General features: G+C 40.5%; 1 protein-coding gene across 1 annotated transcript in view; it reads right to left on the bottom strand.

Annotated features, from left to right (window-relative positions):
- Positions 1 to 7290: 7290 nt before the first annotated feature.
- The window catches only part of LOC122808184 (scavenger receptor cysteine-rich type 1 protein M130-like), a 272255-nt gene continuing 256274 nt past the window's right edge, over positions 7291 to 23271 (bottom strand). The window contains exons 6-7 of the mRNA XM_044079152.1: positions 7484 to 7804; positions 7291 to 7373 (exon numbers count right to left, since the gene is read on the bottom strand). Coding sequence (XP_043935087.1) covers positions 7291 to 7373; positions 7484 to 7804 — 404 coding nt within the window. The remainder of the gene's footprint in view (positions 7374 to 7483; positions 7805 to 23271) is intronic.

The raw sequence follows: 23271 nt of genomic DNA, 5'->3' as shown, positions 1-23271 counted from the left end.
GTCATACCTATCTCTGTTTGAGGACATGTTTTAAAGAGATGGTAGTATTTCAGCCTGGTTCCTTGTCTACCTTCAATAAACCTAGTACTTTTAACCCCCCCCCCCCCCCCCCCCCCATCTCCAGTGTTAGTGGCCTTTTTGAAACTATGTGAGTCAGCTATTTTTTCTGCTTTTGATGCTGAAGTAGAATATAATTTTTTTCAGTTTAACAAATGAATATAAGGCACTCTATGAACCTAAGAATGATAATAGGATACACATTAGACCTGATCATGGATTATGATGTTTATTGCTCTAGCATGTAGGAGCTACTCTCTGATAATGGAACTTCTACTAGAATTACAAAAAAAGAGGTGGGAAAACTGGTCCAAAAAGTTCATTATGATTTATGTGACCTTTTGATGTGTGGACATATTGATTATGGTCTATACAATATCTTGTATGTTGAAGATCCTTTGACTCTGGTCATCCATGGCTCACCTAAGATTCATAAAAATGCCACCAACCTTTCCATGCAACCAATATTTTCAGGGAAAAGGTGGCTTACTGAGCCCCTCTCTGTTTATGTGGATAATAAGTTAAAACCTCAGTTAACTAAAGCTTCTACAGTTTTAAAAGATGCTCATCAGTTTCTATGTTCTTTGTTTGATTCTGTGAATAATGTTGATATATATAATTTTCTTTTTAGTCACACTCTGTGTTACAACTTTGTTTGCAATAATACCTAGTAGAGAAGGTATATGTTGGTTAGTTCAATTTTAATGTTTAACAGTGGTTATACACAGAATACCGTAACAGCGATATGTACTTTGCTGGATTTTTATGTACTTTGCTGGAGCTTATATTGGAAAGCAGTGTGTTTTTTTTTTATTTTTGAGGGTGAACATTTCCTGCAAAGATTAGGAGAGGCTATGAGTACCCCTTGGGCCAGCAGCTATGCCAGTCTGGCAATGGCACAATGGGAAGAAGAATATGTCTTGAACAATAATGTTTAATTTCACAATATTAAATATTATGCTAGATTTGTGGATGCTATCTTCCTTTTTATGGGAAGTTACTCCCCTTTCTTTGACTCAGTTTTTGGCATATTTAGAAACCGCTACCAACTTTTTAAAATTTAAGTTGAAATTTTCAGCTGATACTATAGATTTCTTAGATGTTACTGTCAGCACAAATATTTCTGGAGGCCTGGATGCCCAACTCCTTAGGAAGCCTTGCTGGAAAAATGGATTGCTGCATAATACTAGCATACATCCACATGATATATATTCCAACATTTTGAGATGACAGTTGATGAGAATTTCTAGACTCTCTACTGATGATTCTAGATTTGGAGCCACTATGGCATCTTTATATCATGATTTTATTCAAAGGGGCTATCCAAGGACAGCTGTCCATAATTCATGTAATGATGTCAGGAACATGAGGAAAGAGAGAGCAGCACCTTATTTCACAGCAAACAGGAAATTAGATACATCTATTTTTTTGTCTTTTCAGCTTTTCCCGGTTAGGGGTCGCCACAGAGGAACTCCAGTCTGCTAATGATCGGCAGTAGATTTTTATGGTGCTGAGTTGCCAGCCTGACACCCAACCTTCAGCGAAGGCACGCCCATTCACACATGTCTTTTGGAGGCCACTCGACCATGGGGAGAACATGCAGACTCCACACAGAAGGCACTACAGCCGAGAATCAAACAGGAGAACCTCTTGCTGTGAGGCAACAACACTACCACTGTACCACCACAGCTTTCAGTGATAGGGGCTTAATACAAAGTACCTCAATACTTTTGTTCACTTATTCTAGCAATATCCACCAATTTTGTGATATTCTACACAAAAATTCACCTATTATCCTATCAGATGACAAACTCAGAGAAGTAGTTGGTGATGGGCCTCATTTAAATAATCTCTCTTTGAAAAGACTTACGTGCTATGGACATTCTGGTCAGTCATCTATGAATATATTTTCTTATGTGAAAATGGGTACATACCCTTACCACAATTGTAAAACTTGTGGAATTATAACTAAGACTAAGCATTTTATACATCCTGTAATAGGACATGAATTTCTACCTCATTTTTATGCTGGTTGTAGGAGCACTTCATTAGTTCATTTATCCACCTATTGTAGTTGCTTTTGCTTTTATGTGGGTAAAACCACAAGACAACTTAAGAAACACATTTTGGAACATGCTGTGATATTCATAAGAAGATAAAAAATAATGCATTAGCTTGTCATTAGCTTAGTAAAGGACATTATAGATTTTGCTTTAGAATCTTACAATTGATTGAGTCTGATATCAGAGGTGGGGACATAAATAATAGAATAGAATATAAATGACTGAATTAAAGTGGATTTTAGCCCTGCAGGCACACAAGGAGCCAGGCTTAAATACTACCATCCCTTTAAAACCTGTCCTCAAAGATAGGTGGGTGTGAGACTTTTAATTGGTGTCAATTATTTTTAATTATATTTGATTGTCTATAATGTTTAAACTTAGTTTTGTTCACTTTTGTATGGTTTGAAGAAGTGGTAACCCCATGAAACTGTTTATCATTTATTAAAGAAGCTGTGTTTTTACTGCCTTATTGATTTCTTGATTGGTTTGATTTCTGTTTTCGACAAATTATTCCAGAGGCCCATTTAAAAACTTTGAACAGACTTCCCTTTACATTTCTTTGCCATTTTCCTTTGAAATTAGCTACCTTGTCTGATTTCAGTGTGCAACCCTAAGGTCTCCATCATGAGAGTTCTGAAGGGCCATCTGTTTAAAAGGATCTGTTTACATTCAGCTGAGAGTTTTTTATCTTTTCGGCTTTTCCCAGTTAGGGGTAGCCACAGCGGACCTCCAGTCCGCTAATGATTGGCAGTCGATTTTTATGGTGCCGAGTTGCCAGCCTGATGCCCAACTTTCAGCGAAGGCACACCCATTCACGCATGTCTTTTGGAGGCCACTTGACCACGGGGAGGACATGCAGACTCCACACAGAAGGCACTCCAACCACAAACAGGAGAACCTCTTGCTGTGAGGCAACAATGCTACCGCTGTACCACCGCTGCCCTTAATTTGTAGAATTCATTGTAATGTTATATTTTATTTCTTGTTTAGATTTTAGCTAGATTGGGATACTCTTGTTATTAATAAAGGACACCTGATATTCTTGGGTTTTAAAGATTTTAATGCCTTAAGTAAATAAAGTAAACTAATGCCTGTTAACTCTTGTAACTAAATCTTATGATGTAGCTGGATAGTCTTTCCTATGTCTCCTTCTGTATTGCAGCTTGGATCATCCTGAGCAGATCAGGGATGCTTGACAGCCATAACATCCTTCTTTAAGTGTGATGATAAGTATATTTCTGGCTGGGTGGTCTATAAGAGGTATGTCCAAAGAATGGTCATGCCTCCCTCTGCCTCTCACATTAGCCAAACCCAAGCTTTATCCTCTAAGCAGTGGGCTCCATCAAGCTCAACAAACAAGCCTTGCATGCTCCCTTCTGTCCATGGGAGACATACCATCTTCCCCACTATGCCATCAAGTTCCCAAGCCACTAATTGAACAGGGGTCAACTGCACCATAGTCAGTTCTTTACTTCTGTATTCCAATTGATAGGTTTTAAATACTATGAACTTTGTGTTAAATTATTATGGAGTTCTTAGGGATATCTCACTAAAGTTACTTTCACTCATGCATTCACCTTACCTTTCTTTTTCTCCTCTTTATATTAGCAAACTTTGCAATCTGGAAAAGTATAAATATAAAATGAACAAATTAGTAGTTATATGAAATAATGTTAAGTATGCAGTCAGAGAATGTAGCAAAGAAACTTGGTTGATTGTTAGGATGTATGGTGCACAGAATGAATGTAAAAAATAGAACTGATTATCACCACTAAGATGATTACCCAGCAGTGTAATCACTGGCTCTAGATGAATGTCACTGTTGATGTGACTCTCAGACCCCATGCATAAGAATGAGAAAAAGGGGTCATGGATGGATAGATGGATCACTGCTAACAGTCCATATGGGGTACTGTGGTGATTTTCATCCACATCTGATCCAGTTTTGTTATTCTGCTCAGTAACTTATAACATTCCAGTGTCTTTTAATGATAATATTAATGCTGGAAAGAGGCTTATTTTACACTGTAGATTAATAAAAGTATCTCCCAGTTTTCCTGAGGTGACTAATCCATTGATTAGACAGTCACTCTGTAGGACAACAGGGTAAACCAAATCTGAACAATGCAGGATAGTCTTATAACTTTTTAATGACTTCATAATTTAAAGGGATATTTATTTGTCTCTTTGTTTGTTTAATTGCTTACTTGCTTCTTTACTTAATTGTTTATTCATAGTTGAATGATCCTGTTCCATTTAGAAAGCATACCGTCATTATCCTTGGTAATTTTCAAAAGCTGCTGCTCTTATGTACAACAGAATAGATCCCCCTAGGTTTTTTGCCCCATTGCCCCATGCTTACTGAGCATCAAGTCCACCCACCCCAACTACACTTGTCCATTCATTCTTCACTGCATTACAAATGCCTGCCCAGTGGTGGGTCAAAAACTGTTTGGAGGGACAACTATTCAGGCAATTATTAGAGCTCTTTCTGACCTTGTTGGTATCCTGGTTATAAAGAAGTTTTATATCTGTCCTGGCTCCACCTTATGATGGGGACATGTTGGATGCATCACTACATGGAATCACAACACCTTCACCTTGTAAGCACAAACTCCTGTGCACTTACAATAAAAGCTACCAGTTAGCATGGTTTGGTGAGCTAAAAGCACACAACCAGGATTCACATTTGTATCACTCCTTCTCCAAAGAAATATGGTGGTATGAGTCTTGTTTTGTCCTGCCCCCCCCAAAGATGGATACACCCATCCTTCCCTGCCAGCTCTGTCAAGCAACTGGAGCATTAATAGGACAATGGTTAAGGCTTTATCCCTGTATGTCATTGGAGATGGGCACTACAGTTTTCCTTCCTACACAGAGCACTTTGTCCACATGATCTCTGATGTCAATAGAGATACAAATACACATATATAGTTTTATCAAAAGTACCTCATCTGCATCATCACATATTATTTCAATTCTCACAATCACTACTACCTTGATTATATCATAACACACCATTATCTCACCAACAATAATGAAAAAATAGTACATTGATTACATCATAACATACTAAAGTCCTGAAATTTGATTTATAACATTGCATTTCCCAATATTTTCTTATTCCACATATATCATTGCTATTAAGCATACAGATGTATATGTAATCATACGATTGGCACTGACAAATATTTTTAGTATGTTGGGTGACTTACCCTTTATAGGTGATGTAAAAGCAGCTGTAGTGGATAACCCTATTAAATATTAAGAAAACAAATGTGTTGTGAATAGAAGTTGTAGTACATTATCTAATCATATCTAGAAATATACAGAATTTATATTAAATTATTTAAGCTTTGTTTTGATAATATTTTGTTTAAGAATCTAAATGTGCTTTTGTTATACATTTTAAATAACCTGAACTGCACAACAGAAACTAGTGCCAGCTCTTTATAGCGATGATCTATGCTAGTGATATTAGAAACTCTCATGCAAAGACTTAAATGATACATATTTGGCATGTGAATGCAAATTGTGTTTCAACCTTCTATAACAATTCCACCAGAGTTCTATAATGAGAGTTTTTCCTCTTACCTGAGCATATTACACCGGCATCCTCTTTATGTTCACAGTCACTCTGCCCCCAAAGGGTGGTCGGGCAGTCCCAAAGAAAGTGTTCTCTCCCCTTGCAATGTACCTCATCCAGCCAGATAGGACCAGATCTGTTATGTGAGTTAGGTTCCCCAGTGACCTTAATAGGAAATCCACATCCAAGCTGTCGACAAACAACCTCTGCATCCTTGATATCCCATGTATCATCACATACTGTTCCCCATATTCCATTGTTCAGAATTTCTACTGTTCCAGAACATGGATCCTTTCCACCCATAAGTCGAAGATGATCATTTTCTATAAAGCAAAATGTAGTACTGTAAGTAAAAGGGATGTGTTTTTCATCAATGCTTAAAAGTGTGTCTCTAATTGAAGCAATCCAAACTATTATAACTTCTTTATAAAATGAAGTTAATGTATGAAAATGTTGTTTTGCACTTACACAATGAAACAGGACATTTTGTTTTACTGCATTTTGTACAAGTCCTACTGTTCGCAAGGGGATCAGTGTTAGATGATTATTATTTTTTTTTAACTTTACTTTTTTTTCTGGAAATAACTAATAGGCAAAATGGCTTCTCTCCAGTTTAATGAGGACATCTCTCTCTGGTTAACGTACTTGCATAAAAAGAGATAGTTTAATTTGGACTATAGGATCATACAATTTAACAGTTCATAGTTTCAGCATGCTGGGTAAGAGTGCCAGACACAGGAAGATATAGGCAAAAGCTCTAATAATGATGCATAAAGAGTTCCAATTTCAGTAAACTGCACCACTGTGGCAACATATATGATTAGCACAGGGGTTTATCTGTTCATTTGGAAAGTATTAAGACTCATGAAATTACAAGTCTGGGATACAACTCAATGTCTCATCATAACGACGACTCTTCTCTTTCCTTTTCCCCACCCCTATCATTTGTGATGGTTTTATCAGATCTTACGGTGACTTAGCAAAGACCGTATGCAGCATGGAAATACAAACTGCTTATATGAGAATGCCATCTGTTACACATCAGTGATTACTGTGGCAAAAGCTTAATGATTTGTTAGAAAAGTATTAATGGTTTTGCAAAATATAAAATCTGTTATGGACATTGTATATAGTTTTGATTGTTAAGTTTTATCTGTTATATTTTATATATATATCTTGTTTTTGTTAAAATCCAATAAAAACTTAACAAAAAGAAGTTACTCTGACTATCATTAATTGGCTAGGATCTTCCAATGATTTTATCTTCTAGAGTCAAAAGCAATTGTACAATAACATACATCTTGGAATGCGAGAATTCCATTATATTACTGGCAAAGCAGAATGCAATGAATGTTTCATTTCATGCAGTTCATCTTACAGTATGTATAAGTGTCTTCATAAACTAAAGGCAGTAATAAATAGTTCAGTTTAAAATATTGATTTCAATAAAGAAGTAATGTGAAAAAGACACAGAATATTTATAAGGGAAACAAAGATAAGCCCATTTAAGAATGTAAAATAGTATAATAAATATGGCTTGAAAGTGTTGTGTTAGCAGCCAATATTTATTCACTTGGCAGTCAATCATTTACCTATACAATTCATCCCCAATGATTTGTTATTACAAGGCAATGGCTTTGGTATTCCAATATGTCTTTCACTGGTATCTGTGTTGGACACAAAAAACAAGTCAGTTCTGATTATGTGTTAATAAATAAACAAAATAAATTAATGAATAAGTCAGAATGTGATGACTCTGACAGTAGCGTTATGTTACCTGAGCAGATGATGTGAACTTCCTCATCAGAATCACATGGTTTGTCAAACCAGGCTGATGAAGGACATTGCCAGAGAGACAAATGATGCTCTAGGCAGTTGACATTGTTAACAGATTTATGATTCAAACTTTTTCCAAACTTAGATGATGTTTGTAAGTCACCACTCTGTCCACATGATAACTGCTGGCAAACTATTCTAATTGCTGGAGAATTCCTTGACAAACCATTGGAACATACAGTACCCCACGTCCCGTTGTGGAATACTTCTAGCCTTCCTTGACAGCGATTCTCTCCATTGGCAAGTCTGAGCTGCTTAAATTCTTAAGAAAAAAAGTTCAAATTAAAGTATTTGCAACTTTTTACTGCATATTTTCTCATTTCACAGTTACAGACATTACATGTACACTATTTTATGTTTGTATCCTATAAGAGTGTATACATTTCAGTTGTTATTGTATGATAATGAAGCTGCATTAGTCAATCTGGGGATGACATGACACTAAGCTCTAATATATTGCAATGTAAAATGAGATGATAATAATAGAGGTTATCAGACAAATTAGAAAGTAAGAGCTATACTGGCAAAGTTGGTTTCAGTACAAAAGAGAACTACAGTTGTCTAATTGAAACAGAATATTTAAAATTTAAACAGAGTTTTATTTTGATCATTTTTAGTTATGTGTTAAATAAGTTTCAAAGTTAGACAAAATCTGGTTTGAACACATGCAAATAAAAAGAGTTGCATATGTACACTCAGTAAGACACATCTATATTTTAACACTAAAAGGAACGTTACTAGTTTAGAAATACATAATCAGCCCTGTAAGACTGACAGAGAGAATAATGTACTATATCCAAGCTGGTTGCAATGCTTAAAAAGTAAGTAAGTTCAATAAAGGTAACTGGAGATAACTAACTGACTGATGAGTATATATATATATATATATATATATATATATATATATATATATATGGATTCACTTTATAATTTCGAAATACTGAAATACCGAATTACAGTATTTCGAAATCATAAAGTCGAGCGTCCATAATCCCGACAGCACAAAATCGCGAAACACACAATCACAAACACATACACACCATACACCACACAACGCATACATCGTCCAACCCACACTACAACAAACAAAACACACACAAACACAAAAACCCAAACAAACAAACCTACACAACATGTAAGCAGGAGGGCAAGCCCCCCGCACCCCCTACCTAAATATACTAACTCCGAGATCGCACAGACACAAAAAGGAAACACACACCCAGACATTTCACAGTCCCACACACACACACAAACATCACACATATGCATACATCAACACATCCAACACTTACATACATTCAGACACACTCAAACTCCCACACAAAACCCTTACAAAACACTCACTTACCTTCAATTGCACCTACATCCATACACGATACACTCTCAACACCACACGGCACGTACCATAAGCCTTAACCGCGAATTTGAGATATTTGAATTTGCGATTATGCACTATATATGGGTTCAGTCCAAAATCTTGAATCTCAAAATCCTGAACTCAAAATCTCGAAAGCTCATAATACTGAAAACTCATAATAATGAATCTCATAATAGTGAAAAACATACAGGACACCAACACTGATTGTATTGCAGCAGAAATACATACAGAAACATATTACTCATCTACAATAATAAGTAGGGGGGCAAACCTCCCTGCACCCCCTGCTACTTAAATATATCAACTCTGAGATTGCACTTCACACAAGAAAATGGCAAACATATCATTACATGCTTCATGACTGCCTGTTGTAACCTTAGTCATGTTCCCTTTTAATGTACTATACTACAACATAACTCATAAGTTCATAGGTTCATAGGTCAGTACTAGGCTATCGGCCCTGGGGCCTATATAAGTCTAGTCAAAAAGGTTCCCTGGTTTTTGTCATCCAAACTCATCTTAATGTAGTGAAGTGTGATCTCGGAGTTGATATATTTAAGTAGCAGGGGGTGCAGGGGCGCTTGTCCCCCCCTGCTTATAGTTGGCTTAGACTGATATGGTTTGCCTTTTCTTTGTTTCTGTATGTATTTCTACTGCAATATATTCAGTGTTGATGCCCTGTATGTTTTAAAGCATTATGACATTCAGTATTATGAGTTTTCAGTATTTTGAGCTTTCAGTATTTTGAGATTCAGGATTTTGAGCTTTCAAGATTTTGAAGTGAACCTATATATATATATATATATATATATATATATATATATATATATATATATATATATATATATAGGTCTATATTACATGAACAAGCAATCAAAATGTCGAGTACAACATACTCAACACACTTTTTTCGCTCGATCATGTCATCGAAACCTAAAAACCCTGAAAAATACAAAATCAAAAGATTTTATTTGTCCCACACCTAACATACAACACACACACATACAACGAATTCATACAAGCCCCTACACACTTACATTACTCAAACACTCAAACACCTACACAAATGCACATACTTTTAAAACAAAGTGGGGGGCTTCGCCCCACACCCCCCCCCGATGTGGGGGCTGTGCCCCCACACCCTCCCTAACTAAATATACCAACTCCAAGATCACTGTACATTGGGGAAAGGGCAATTTCCTGGTAATCGCAAAGCAACTTCTGACACAAGCGATTGCCCGGTAATCACAAAGCAACTTCAGATACAAGCAATTACTGGGAAATTGCCCTTACCTTAATGCACAGCGATCTCAGGGTTGGTATATTAAATTAAGCAGCCTCTTATGAAGCCATTCCAAACAGTGTACCATGTTTACGTCACACGCTAAACTCACTAGGAAGGCCGACCAAAACATTTTGGAACTCCAAATTTCAATATTTGGAGTCTCTGATTACATGAACATTCGATCAAAGTATGTTGAGTATCTTCTACTCGACATTTTGATTGCTCGTTCATGTGATATAGATCATATATCTATATATATATATATATATATATATATATATATATATATATAGGTCTAGAACTATTTATAGAAAGCAAATTTCACTGAAAGTCAAATGACTATGCACAAGTCACTGAAAGCACAAGTCACTGAAAACACTATTCATTGAAACACATTTAACTGAAAGTTATATATGGTCTTTTCCCCACTGTAGTGCCGTGACCCTGGAGTTCGAATATACAGTAAGGGCAGGTGTGGGGGAGCGTAGCCCCCCACATTGTTTGGATATATATTAAGTTTACAAAAGAGTAATTTACTGAAATTGGTGGTATCCATGTGTATAGTTCAAAATATTTAAAATAGGTGGGGGGACAGTGCTCCCCCCTTAGTAAATATTCTAACTCCAAGGTCGCACTACAGTGGGGAAAGGGCCATATATAACTTTCAGTGAAATGTGTTTCAGTGTATTGTGTTTTCAGTGAATTGAGCTTTCAGTGAATTGAACACAGTCAAATGTGTTTCAGTGATATGTGCTTTCAGTGAATAGTCTAGACCCATATGGTTCACCTTTGAAAGGTTGAAAATCAACCTGCCGAATGGCCCTTTGTGCGAACCAGAATGACGAAAACCATCATTCCAAACCACACTGATGTTCGAAAATCAGTAAATCGAAAACCAGATTTGCTGATTTTCAAACTACAATTACGAATACAGATCGTAATGAAGTGGGGCAAGTGCCCCTGCACCCCCCTACTTTATTATTCTAACTCCAAGGTCGCACTACAGTGGGGAAAGGGTCAACTTCCCGATCCCCACTATAGTGCACTTCGCACCCAAAATGCCAAATCTGCAATGAGAGAATGTCAATGTGCATTCACTCATTGCACATTTGCTGCATTTCTATTCGGGTATCTGAAAACTTGAAAACATACTTCCACACAATTGTCTTTCGACAATGTGTGTTTCAAGTTTTCAGAGGTAAACCACCCATATATATATATATATATGTGTGTGTGTATATATATATATATATATATATATTTAGATATATATATATATATAGAGAGAGAGAGAGTGTGTGTGTGTGTGTGTGTGTGTGTGTGTGTGTGTGTGTGTGTGTGTGTCTGTATTTAATTTATTTCTTTTATTTTACAATTTTATTTTACATTTGTTAACCGGGCTAGTCTGGCTGGATACATGTCCTTTTTCAGCAGAGGCCCGAGGAGAAAAGCTCCATTAACATACTAGTAACTTACAATATAACAAAAAAAAAACAAAAACAAAAACAAAAACAAAACAAAAAAAACAAAACTATATAAAACATGAAAGCAGATAGAGGAACAATTATTATGTAGTTTAGTAAAATGCAGAGGCAGTTTAACAAGAAATAACAATGGTGAGGCATCATTCTTCTGTAATAATTGCTAGAGTAAGACTGCTAACAAATGAAGAAGATAGAAAAAAGTGACATATGGAGAGTCAATAAAAATTACACTATTTACAATTTAGAATAGAAGAAGTTGTGCCAGGGCACTAGTATTAGGAAGGAGATAAGCATAGAAGTGATTTGTATATAAGCTAGAAAAAGAAGAGATGACAAGATGCAGTGATATAGCATGTATATGGAGGAAATAGGAAGTGTAAGAATCCACTATAAGTTTAAGTATCTATTTATATAGATAGATTGAAATATATATACATGTACGTAGATATTGATATTGATATAGATATGGCCAGTACAAACAATATTTATGACTCTTAGGCAGAAAGTCATCTGAATAAAAGCACGCATCTGAAGATTCATAAGTTAGGGAAAACATTGCTGTAATCCACAGGAAAAAGAAGATATGATCATATCATATCTTAATTTGCAGCAAAGAACTACAGTTTCAAATGTACTGATAATAAGCACAAACAAAACAGAGACATATGAAACTTATGGTAATATAACGTTATCACAGAAATGGATATTACATCAAAAACTTGTCAAACTATTCTAGGGCATCTCAGATGTTTAAAGAGCAAGGCAAAAGTATTGAAATGCCAGATATACAAATTATACATGCAGTGCCAAACATACAGAATAGTTTAAGAAAAAGGCTATAAAAAGAAATAAGTAACTGTGTATTTAGGAAATGTCACTCTTCAGGATTTGTGATCCCGTCATAACACAGCTACAGCTAATACCCTGAGAAATGAAAGCAACTTGGAGTCCACACTCTTCTTGGAGTCATCTAAAGCTTTTGATACTGTCTCCCATCAGAAACTACTACAACCTATTAAGAAACACCTTTTCAACCGCTCTCTACATTGGTTCCATGGCTACTTGATAAACAGAGCTCAAGTAGTTAAATGGCAGAATGACATCACAAGCTTCCTCTCTTTAATTATTGCCATTCCCCAGGGATCCATACTTTTCTACATCTTTATTTATTATTTATTTATTTAACAATTGTTGTCTGGGAAAGTTGACTAGGACAGAGCCTATTTTCAGCGGATTCCTGGGGAGAAACACTCCAGATGCATGTCTTTGCAATGTGGGAAGAAATCCACTTGAATGCAGGGAGGACATGCAGACTCCACACTGAAGGCACCCCAGCTGAGAATCGAACCGGAGAGAACCTCTTGCTGTGAGGCAACAACATTAACCACTGCACCACTGCATTGCTACACATCTTCATCTATGAACTTCATACTACTATGATGCAGGCTACAAAAGTTCAGTCTGCTGATGATTCTACACTGGATTGCTCCATAAAAACACTTAGTAATCTTCAAGACCTTACACAATTATTGTTTTCTTCCACCAAAGCACTGCTAAATGAGTCACTACTCCTATTAAACCCTAACAAAATAAAATTAATATTATTCAACCCAAAACAACTCTCAGACAAAAAAAGAACCTTTCACCATAACCTCTGCCAATAATATTAGGATCAAAATAATCAGCCAGACAGAACTAGGTGCTGTCATTGATTACCATTTAAGATATGACCAACACATGTCCTAAGATATAAAGAAAACACATAAAAAACTAGGCTCCCTCTACATGGTTAAAACATACCTCATTGACACAGCAAGAAGAAGAATAGAACCTATTTAATTATCAACCTGTCTCCTCTATACAGCCTCAGAACTGTCTAACATTTCAGCTGTCACAGAGGACTAAAGCCTTAACTTGTTAATGAGCTGGTTTCCATGACAGCGGTACAGTACATAAAACTTTATGCCACATTGCAATCTAAAAATAAAGTTAGAATGAAGGTGTCAAATTCACAGTCAGTCATCATCACAGAACACACCACTGCCAAGCAATCAGTGAAAACACTAGACTAGAACTACTGAAGTACTTACTGCTTATTACTATCCCAACTTACTACTCTATATAAGCTCACCTATGAGCCGCAAAACTACCCTACTTTAAGCAACATCATTCCTCAATCTCCTGTTAGAACCTTACAATCTAAAGGAAAATCATTACTCGCAATAACAAAAGCCTATAACTGTTCCAGAGACTCTTTATTCAAGCAAAGTTGTCAAAGCATGGAACCCTAGCTGTCTGATACTGAAAACAATTCAACATGTAAGTTCGTTTAAACAACAATTAAAGCATCACATGACAATTGTTTATACTCTTGTATCTTTCCAGGTTAATTTACATTCTACTATTCATAACATCTCTGTGATATTTGGCTAACAATATGCTATCCTCTGTAACTAAAGAGCATAAAGTTTGAGAACGTCCTTAAAACTATACCTTCTACTGTCTCTCTTTCTTCCTTTTTTCTCTCCTGCACTGCCAATTTCTTAGCTACTATAATTTCTTCTCTGTTGTATGATGTTTAAGTTTATGTAGCAATAATGGCACACTATACACTGTATCTATTACATGTTAGGTTTATTTCCAGTTTTATATTCTGCATCCTAGTTCTTACCAACAAAGGTTTTTGTAAAAGTATTTATTCATATTTGCACAAACAGAAACTCTGAACCAAAGATCCAGGGATAAACAGGACACTGTGTCAACAATCCAAAATACCTAATTCCTGAAGGATAAGCACTTTCATTTCACATGTGCAAAACTTCATCAGATAAGGTCATCAATTTAAAGAAACACGTTATATATCCCTGCAAAAGTCATATGCTACAACATTATCCAATGGGAACTTAAAATCAACCCACACCCACTTTCATTGAAGCCTGCATATATTAAAAATGTTAAACTGAACCATTGAAAAAAATATTTTTGAACCTTTTGAGAAAGCAAACAGCTTAAAGCCCAATGAACTATGGGTTCACCTATTGGTCACCTTTTCAGGAACATAGTCATGCTGGAATGGGAGTATACATATATTCAAAACAGTGAATATTTTAGTAAATTTAGGACATATTCACACTATTTGGATGATATTTTACAGTGTAGAAGGGCACAAGGGGAAACATATCTACTATATAAGTAGTACAACTATTTTTTTAAGATTTATGCATAATATCAGTTACAATAATATGGTTTATAGGGATGTATATTTAGAGAAGGACATGGTCAACAACAGATACACATCCTGCATGTATGGGGACTCTACATACTCAACTTGTTTTTTTTATAGTTTTCTAGCTTCCATCCCTTCTCACAGAAAAAAGCAGTTATCAAAGGCCAAAGGGTTAGGGCTGCACATATATGTCCCAGGTCAAATATCATGCTCATTAATAGAGTATATCCAGAAAGTTTAATTACTGATATTATTCAGGAGGTTATATCTAAGAGAGAACAGGGGCAATTTTTACCTATTCTTAACAGTGGTACTCAACTTGCTGTCATTAACGTTGAAGGGCAGAATATAGTATCATCTGCCATAGACAGTAACCATTACCAAATCTCATTTATTGCTAAGTTCAGGATGGATAGTGGTTTTATAAAATCTATCCTGCTCTAGAACTGAACACTTATGAATGAACATAAATGGATGAGGGATAGGCTTGGATAGAGACTCATCATAGTTTATAAAAAAGGGCAAACTATGAAGAACTTATTTGAGGGAAGAAATAGAACCAACATTAGACAACTGAGTATGTTTAAATGCGGAAGGTGTACATATTGTAAATTTATTCATACTGGGGGCACATTTAATATACTAGGTGGAACATTTCATCTACATGACAGAGTTAACTGTGAAAGTGTGGGAACAGTATATGTAGCACTATGTCAGGAATGTGAGGGTTTTTATATATGTAAAAGGAGTGGAAGCTCTGAGACCACATCTATGAACATCTTTATGAGATTGGTAAGGTAAAACCTAATAAAGCACTAGTGAAACATATTATGGAACATCCTAGCCACACAATTAAATGTTCTATTTTGGAGAAAATAATAATGAATCCTATGGTGGGCCAGGGCAAATTTTGCTAGTAATAAAGGAAACATACTGACAATTATACTGGAATGCACAAATGTGGCCAGTTTTAAATGAACATATTAGTACAGCACCTATTTTGAAAATAAAAACATTGAAAAGATAATAGTAGTAGAAGTTTTAATAACATGCCATATGGAATTGTACTTGCTTTCAAGTGCTATATTAGTGGGATATCTTGTATTTAAATGCACTTTATGAGCTGTTTTATAAAAGCAATTTTTAGAATATATTTTTAGAATATACAACAGTTCAAGAAAATAATTTACTGATATGTCTAATATTTTAAATATTGTTCATTGAGCTTTAAGCTATTTGTTTTCTAAAAAGGTTCAAAAATAATTTTTTAAAGGGTTCCCTTTAATATTTTTAATATCTACAGGTGTCAGTGAAACTGGGTGTAGGTTGATTTTAAGTTCTCATTGGATAATGTTGTAGCCTGTGACTATTGTAGGGATATATAAAGTGTTTCTTTAAATTGATGACCTTATTTGATGAAGTTTTGCACACATGAAATGAAAGTGCTTATCCTTCAGGAATTAAGAAGTTATGTACTCACTGTAACGTTCCATCTGAGTAGGTATCTTCATTTGTCTGCAACCTGTGGGATACGGATCCGATCTCGGATCCGAGCCAGCAACTTCTTCTAACATAGCATAGATCTGAGCTCCTAGCTCCTCCCCCTTACCCATAATCCCCTGCCTGCCCTGACTGACCTCAGATCAAGTTTGCCCCATAGCACAACAGATAACAGGTGTCCCAATGGGAACATATGCTAATAACATAAGAGCGATCCAATTGGTCAGGGGGAAGGAGGGGGGGATGGTTGCAAACAAATGAAGATACCTACTCAGATGGAACATTATGGTGAGTACATAACTTCTTAATCTGAAGTAGGAACTTCATTTGTCAGCAACCTGTGGGACAGAGTCCCCAGCTACCTAAGTCTTGGGTGGCCTTCATGGAAGGATATTCTGGAGCACCGCAGAGCCAAAGGATGCTCTACCTCGGGAAACAACATCTATTTTATAATGGCTGATAAAGGTGTGAGATGAAGCCTAAGTGGATGCGGAACAAATGTCATCCAGTGGAACCCTAGCTTGAAAGGCCGCAGAAGTGGCAACGGCCCTAGTAGAATGAGCATGGACTCCTTGAGGTGCAGGCCTTCCCGAACTCTGATATGTTAACAGAATACAGCTCGAGATCCATCTAGAGAGAGAAACCTTAGAAACTGATTTTCTGAAATTACTTTTGGCAAAGGAGATAAACAACTGATTGGATTGCCTATGACCAGCAGTTCTGTGGATATAAAAACGTAACTGTCTGTGTACGTCCAAGGAATGAAGCTTGTACTCTCCTTTGTTAGGAAAGTTGGGGAAAAACACTGGGAGATTGATGGATTGATTTATGTTCGCTTCTGAAGATACCTTAGGTAGAAAGGACGGATTGATTCTGAGGTAAACCCTATCCGAGTGAAAAACCAAATATGGTGGTTTGACACAAAGGGCTTGCAATTCCGATACCCTTTTGGCTGAAGTTATGGCTACCAAAAAGGCTGTCTTCCAAGAGAGAAATTTGAGATCAACCGTGGCAGCCAATTCGAATGGGGGACCAGTCAAGGCCTGCAAGACTAAGGATAAATCCCATGGAGGTACCACCTCTTTAACTGGAGGCCTAAGGAGGAAGGTACCCTTAAGGAAGGTCTTACACAGTTTGGAAGTGATAATAGGACCAGACTCTTGCCCCACATGGTAGTATGAGATTGCTGCCAGCTGTACCTTGACTGTGGAAGAACTAGCCCCCTGGTGAAAGAGAGAGATTAGAAAATCTAGAATCAATGATATCGGGGCTGTAAAAGGGTCTAAACAATGGTGTTTTGCCCAAATGGTGAAGCGTTTCCACTTACTCCGATAAACCTTCCTGGTGGAAGGCTTGTGAGCTGCTACAAGAATGGCTTTGACCGGTGATGAGATCCCGGGAGTCCTTATGAGGAGTGGAACTGGAGCAACCAAGCCGTCAGCTTGAGGTTGACCAGGTTCGGAGTTGGAAGACTGAGAGGATGAGAGATGAGATCCAGAATGGGATCCAGAATCCATGGTGGATACACTAGGTGAGACCATAGGTAAGGGAACCATGTCTGACGAGGCCAGAATGGGGCAATGAGGATCATTCTGCTCCCCAGCTGCCTGGCTTTCTGTAACAATTTCAACATCAGTGGGAGAGGAGGGTAAGCATAAAGCAGACCGGGAGGCCAAGCATGAACTAGAGAGTCTCTCGGGGACTTCCCCGGAGAGGGGATCAGAGCGAAGTAATCGTTGCATTTCGTGTTTGAATGAGAGGCAAAAGGATCGCAACAAGGTCGCCCCCATCGGGCAAATACTTGCTCTGCCACTCGGTGGTTGAGAGACCACTCGTAAGGAGTCAGGATAGTACGACTGAGCCTGTCCGCTAAAATGTTGGACCGTCCCGGAATGTGCGTTGCTATGAGAAAGCGGTTGGTGGAAATCGCCCATTCCCACACTCTCATGGCCTCGTGGCAAAGGGGGTAAGACCTGGTTCCCCCCTGTTTGTTGATGTAAAAGACTACCGACATGTTGTCTGTCTGTACCACAACTGTCCCTATTGGAAGAGAGTTGTGTAGTGCTTGCAACGTCAAAAGCACCACTCTCATCTCTAGGATGTTGATATGCAAAGAGGTCTCTACGTCGTTCCAAGTGCCTTGGACTGTTCTGCCTAAAAAATGCCCCTCCCCCACCCCAGGCAAGAAGCGTTCGTGGTCACTGTGTCGACTGGTGGAGGTAGTGAGAAGGGACGGCCCGTGTGGAGGTTGGGAGAATGGAGCCACCACAGGAGCAATTTTCTGCAAACCTTGCTTAAGGAAACGGGGTGAGACAGAGGGTTGCAAGACAGGGACCATTGTACCTGGAGGGTCCACTATAGAACCCTCATGTTCAACCGGGCCAATGGCAGCAGAGGGATTGCAGCCACCATAGATCCTAGGGCCCTCAGAATCAATTCCGCCGAAGGAGTTTGCAGTTGGAAAATGGCCTGCACATGTAACATCAGGTTCCGAAGTCGATCTGGAGTCAAGAACGCAAGCATCTGCCTGGAATCCAGTCTTGCCCCTATAAAATCTAGCATTTGTGTAGGGATGAGAGAGGATTTGGTCATGTTGATGGTTAATCCTAATAGTGGAGCCAGACCGAGAAAATAGTCCCTTCCTGAGCAAAGTAGATGCCTTGTTGGGGCTGTGAGGAGCCAGTCGTCCAGGTATGGAAAGACCTGAATTCCCTGGAGTCTCAGGTGGGCCGCTACTATTGCTAGGACCTTGGTGAACACCCTGGGGGCTGAGGTGAGACCGAAAGGGAGGACCCTGAATTGAAAGTGACTGGCTCCCAGCCGGAAGCGGAGGAACCTCCTGGAATGCCTGTCCACTAGAACGTGATAGTATGCATCCTTGAGGTCTATAGAGCACATCCAGTCATCCTCCCACAATAAGGGGAGGATGGATTGCAACGTGACCATTCGGAACTTTTGTTTGGGTACCGCCAGGTTTAGGAAAGAGAGGTCGAGGATGGACCTCAAGTCTCCCGTCTTTTTTGGCACCAGAAAGAACCTGGAGTAAAACCCTGATCCGACTTGATCTGGGGGGACGGGCTGGATGGCTCTTTTTTGTAGAAGCTGCTGAATTTCTGCAGCGGCCACCTTCTTTTGACTGGGTGGGATGTCGGGAAGGCTTCTGATTCTGAGATTGGCTATGAAGGGAATTAGGTAACCTCTGGATATATTGCGAAGCACCCAGCGATCTGTTGTTATGGACTCCCATTTTGCCAGGTGCTTCGAAAAATGCCCCCCGACTGCCTCCAGAGTGGAGCAGTCGGGAAACCCCTCAGGGGTTCTGCATGGGCCTCTCAGAGAAAGGTTCTCTGGACCCAAAATTCCTAGGACCCCCTCTGCCTCTGGGGTGGCGTCTGCCCTGTCCTCCTCTGCCACGGGAGGACTGGTTGTCCTGAGCAGACTGAGATTGATATGATTTTTGGAACCACATCTTCTTCTGACCCTTTTGATTCTTGGAAAAGGACCTCTGGGGCGCAGAGAAGCGGACTCCGATGGCAGACACGGTCTTCCTGTCTTTCTCGCTCTGGACAAGAGTGTCGCGAACAGTTTTGCCGAACAGTGCAGAACCATCAAAAGGGGCATTCGCGAATGACGCCTTAAAGGTTTCCGAGACGTCACAGTGACAGAGCCAGGCCTGTCTCCTCATGACAAGCCCGACTCCGCCTGCTCTAGCGGCTCCCTCTATGGTCGCCCCCATCGGGCAAATACTTGCTCTGCCACTCGGTGGTTGAGAGACCACTCGTAAGGAGTCAGGATAGTACGACTGAGCCTGTCCGCTAAAATGTTGGACCGTCCCGGAATGTGCGTTGCTATGAGAAAGCGGTTGGTGGAAATCGCCCATTCCCACACTCTCATGGCCTCGTGGCAAAGGGGGTAAGACCTGGTTCCCCCCTGTTTGTTGATGTAAAAGACTACCGACATGTTGTCTGTCTGTACCACAACTGTCCCTATTGGAAGAGAGTTGTGTAGTGCTTGCAACGTCAAAAGCACCACTCTCATCTCTAGGATGTTGATATGCAAAGAGGTCTCTACGTCGTTCCAAGTGCCTTGGACTGTTCTGCCTAAAAAATGCCCCTCCCCCACCCCAGGCAAGAAGCGTTCGTGGTCACTGTGTCGACTGGTGGAGGTAGTGAGAAGGGACGGCCCGTGTGGAGGTTGGGAGAATGGAGCCACCACAGGAGCGATTTTCTGCAAACCTTGCTTAAGGAAACGGGGTGAGACAGAGGGTTGCAAGACAGGGACCATTGTACCTGGAGGGTCCACTATAGAACCCTCATGTTCAACCGGGCCAATGGCAGCAGAGGGATTGCAGCCACCATAGATCCTAGGGCCCTCAGAATCAATTCCGCCGAAGGAGTTTGCAGTTGGAGAATGGCCTGCACATGTAACATCAGGTTCCGAAGTCGATCTGGAGTCAAGAACGCAAGCATCTGTCTGGAATCCAGTCTTGCCCCTATAAAATCTAGCATCTGTGTAGGGATGAGAGAGGATTTGGTCATGTTGATGGTTAATCCTAATAGTGGAGCCAGACCGAGAAAATAGTCCCTTCCTGAGCAAAGTAGATGCCTTGTTGGGGCTGTGAGGAGCCAGTCGTCCAGGTATGGAAAGACCTGAATTCCCTGGAGTCTCAGGTGGGCCGCTACTATCGCTAGGACCTTGGTGAACACCCTGGGGGCTGAGGTGAGACCGAAAGGGAGGACCCTGAATTGAAAGTGACTGGCTCCCAGCCGGAAGCGGAGGAACCTCCTGGAATGCCTGTCCACTAGAACGTGATAGTACGCATCCTTGAGGTCTATAGAGCACATCCAGTCATCCTCCCACAATAAGGGGAGGACGGATTGCAACGTGACCATTCGGAACTTTTGTTTGGGTACCGCCAGGTTTAGGAAAGAGAGGTCGAGGATGGACCTCAAGTCCCCCGTCTTTTTTGGCACCAGAAAGAACCTGGAGTAAAACCCTGATCCGACTTGATCTGGGGGGACGGGCTGGATGGCTCTTTTTTGTAGAAGCTGCTGAATTTCTGCAGCGGCCACCTTCTTTTGACTGGGTGGGACGTCGGGAAGGCTTCTGATTCTGAGATTGGCTATGAAGGGAATTAGGTAACCTCTGGATATATTGCGAAGCACCCAGCGATCTGTTGTTATGGACTCCCATTTTGCCAGGTGCTTCGAAAAATGCCCCCCGACTGCCTCCAGAGTGGAGCAGTCGGGAAACCCCTCAGGGGTTCTGCATGGGCCTCTCAGAGAAAGGTTCTCTGGACCCAAAATTCCTAGGACCCCCTCTGCCTCTGGGGTGGCGTCCGCCCTGTCCTCCTCTGCCACGGGAGGACTGGTTGTCCTGAGCAGACTGAGATTGATATGATTTTCGGAACCACATCTTCTTCTGACCCTTTTGATTCTTGGAAAAGGACCTCTGGGGCGCAGAGAAGCGGACTCCGATGGCAGACAAGGTCTTCCTGTCTTTCTCGCTCTGGACAAGAGTGTCGCGAACAGTTTTGCCGAACAGTGCAGAACCATCAAAAGGGGCATTCGCGAATGACGCCTTAAAGGTTTCCGAGAAGTCACAGTGACAGAGCCAGGCCTGTCTCCTCATGACAAGCCCGACTCCGCCTGCTCTAGCGGCTCCCTCTATAGCATGAGACAATAGCCGCATAGAGGTATTAGAGACAGAGCGAAGGGTGGCCATTCGGGAAGAGTACAAATCCTTGTCTCCCTCCGACATGGACCCCGGGAGGGGAAGCAGTGTACTCCTTAATTAGGTCCCGCTGCATCCTAATAACGTGTGCCATATAGTTCAAGGCTCTCATAGAGAAGGTCGCTGAACTGAAGGCCCGCTTCCCAAGACGGTCCATCGCGCGAGACTCCTTGCTCGGAGGATAAACCGTGGGGCTCTCCTGAGCCAACTCTTTCTTAGTGGCTGCAGTCACCAACATGGCATCCACAGGGGGACCTCTGCTCCAATGTGATCTCTCTGCAGGGGGACTCAAAATTTTGTCTGGGCACTTGGGGATCGGCTCTACTGTGTCCGGTTCCTTCCAAGCCCTAGAGGATATGAGATCCACCAGGGTGTCGGGTGGAGGGGACACCCAAGAGGTAGATGGTCCTGCCTAGAATGCCTCAAGGAATACGGACTCGTCAGAGGAAGCCTTGGGGGAAGACCACCCACCTCTGATTTTGAGCATTTCCATGATGTCTCCAAAGGAGACATCCTCAGGGGGTGATCTCGGGGAGCCTTCCCCTTCATCCAAGTCTGTATCTTCTGTGAGACTCTCAGGGGAGTCTATGTGCCTCCTTTTGCACTTTGCCTTGTGGGGAATCTCCTCGGGGGGGCTGTCCGAGGAGTCCTCACGGGCTGTAATCTGTTCCACTGGAACTCCTAAAGGCACTGAGGCAGGCTGCCCAGAGGGCCGGGTGAGGGGAGCCAGGACCAGATGAGAAGGAGTGCAGGAGGGAGCCAAAGCCAGGACCGGAGGCCTGGAAGCACTCAACAGTGCCCTCTCCACTGCAGCGAAAGCCGAGGGGGAGCCGCTCTCAGACGGATCCGAGATCCGACTCCCACTCGGATCCGAAGCGGGGATCGGACCCGGTGCCGAGAACGGTGGATCCGAAGGACCAATGTGCTCCGACCGGGACGGAGCCGAAAGCACACCGAATCCCTCGGATCCGAAGCTCGGCCCACGGCTCCGAGAGGTCGGATCAGACAGACTCGAGGGAATAGTCGGAGTCGACGTGCCCAGCACGGTCGGCTCCGACCTACCCCCGGATCCAACGTGGCTCGGCTCCAAGTGCTCCGAGCCCAGAATGCGGGTCGGAGAAGG

Source organism: Protopterus annectens, chromosome 8.part0 (genome assembly GCF_019279795.1).
Source record: "Protopterus annectens isolate FY-2018-M chromosome 8.part0, PAN1.0, whole genome shotgun sequence".
Classification (NCBI taxonomy): Eukaryota; Metazoa; Chordata; order Ceratodontiformes; family Protopteridae; genus Protopterus; species Protopterus annectens.
This window is presented reverse-complemented; position numbering and strand designations above follow the sequence as displayed.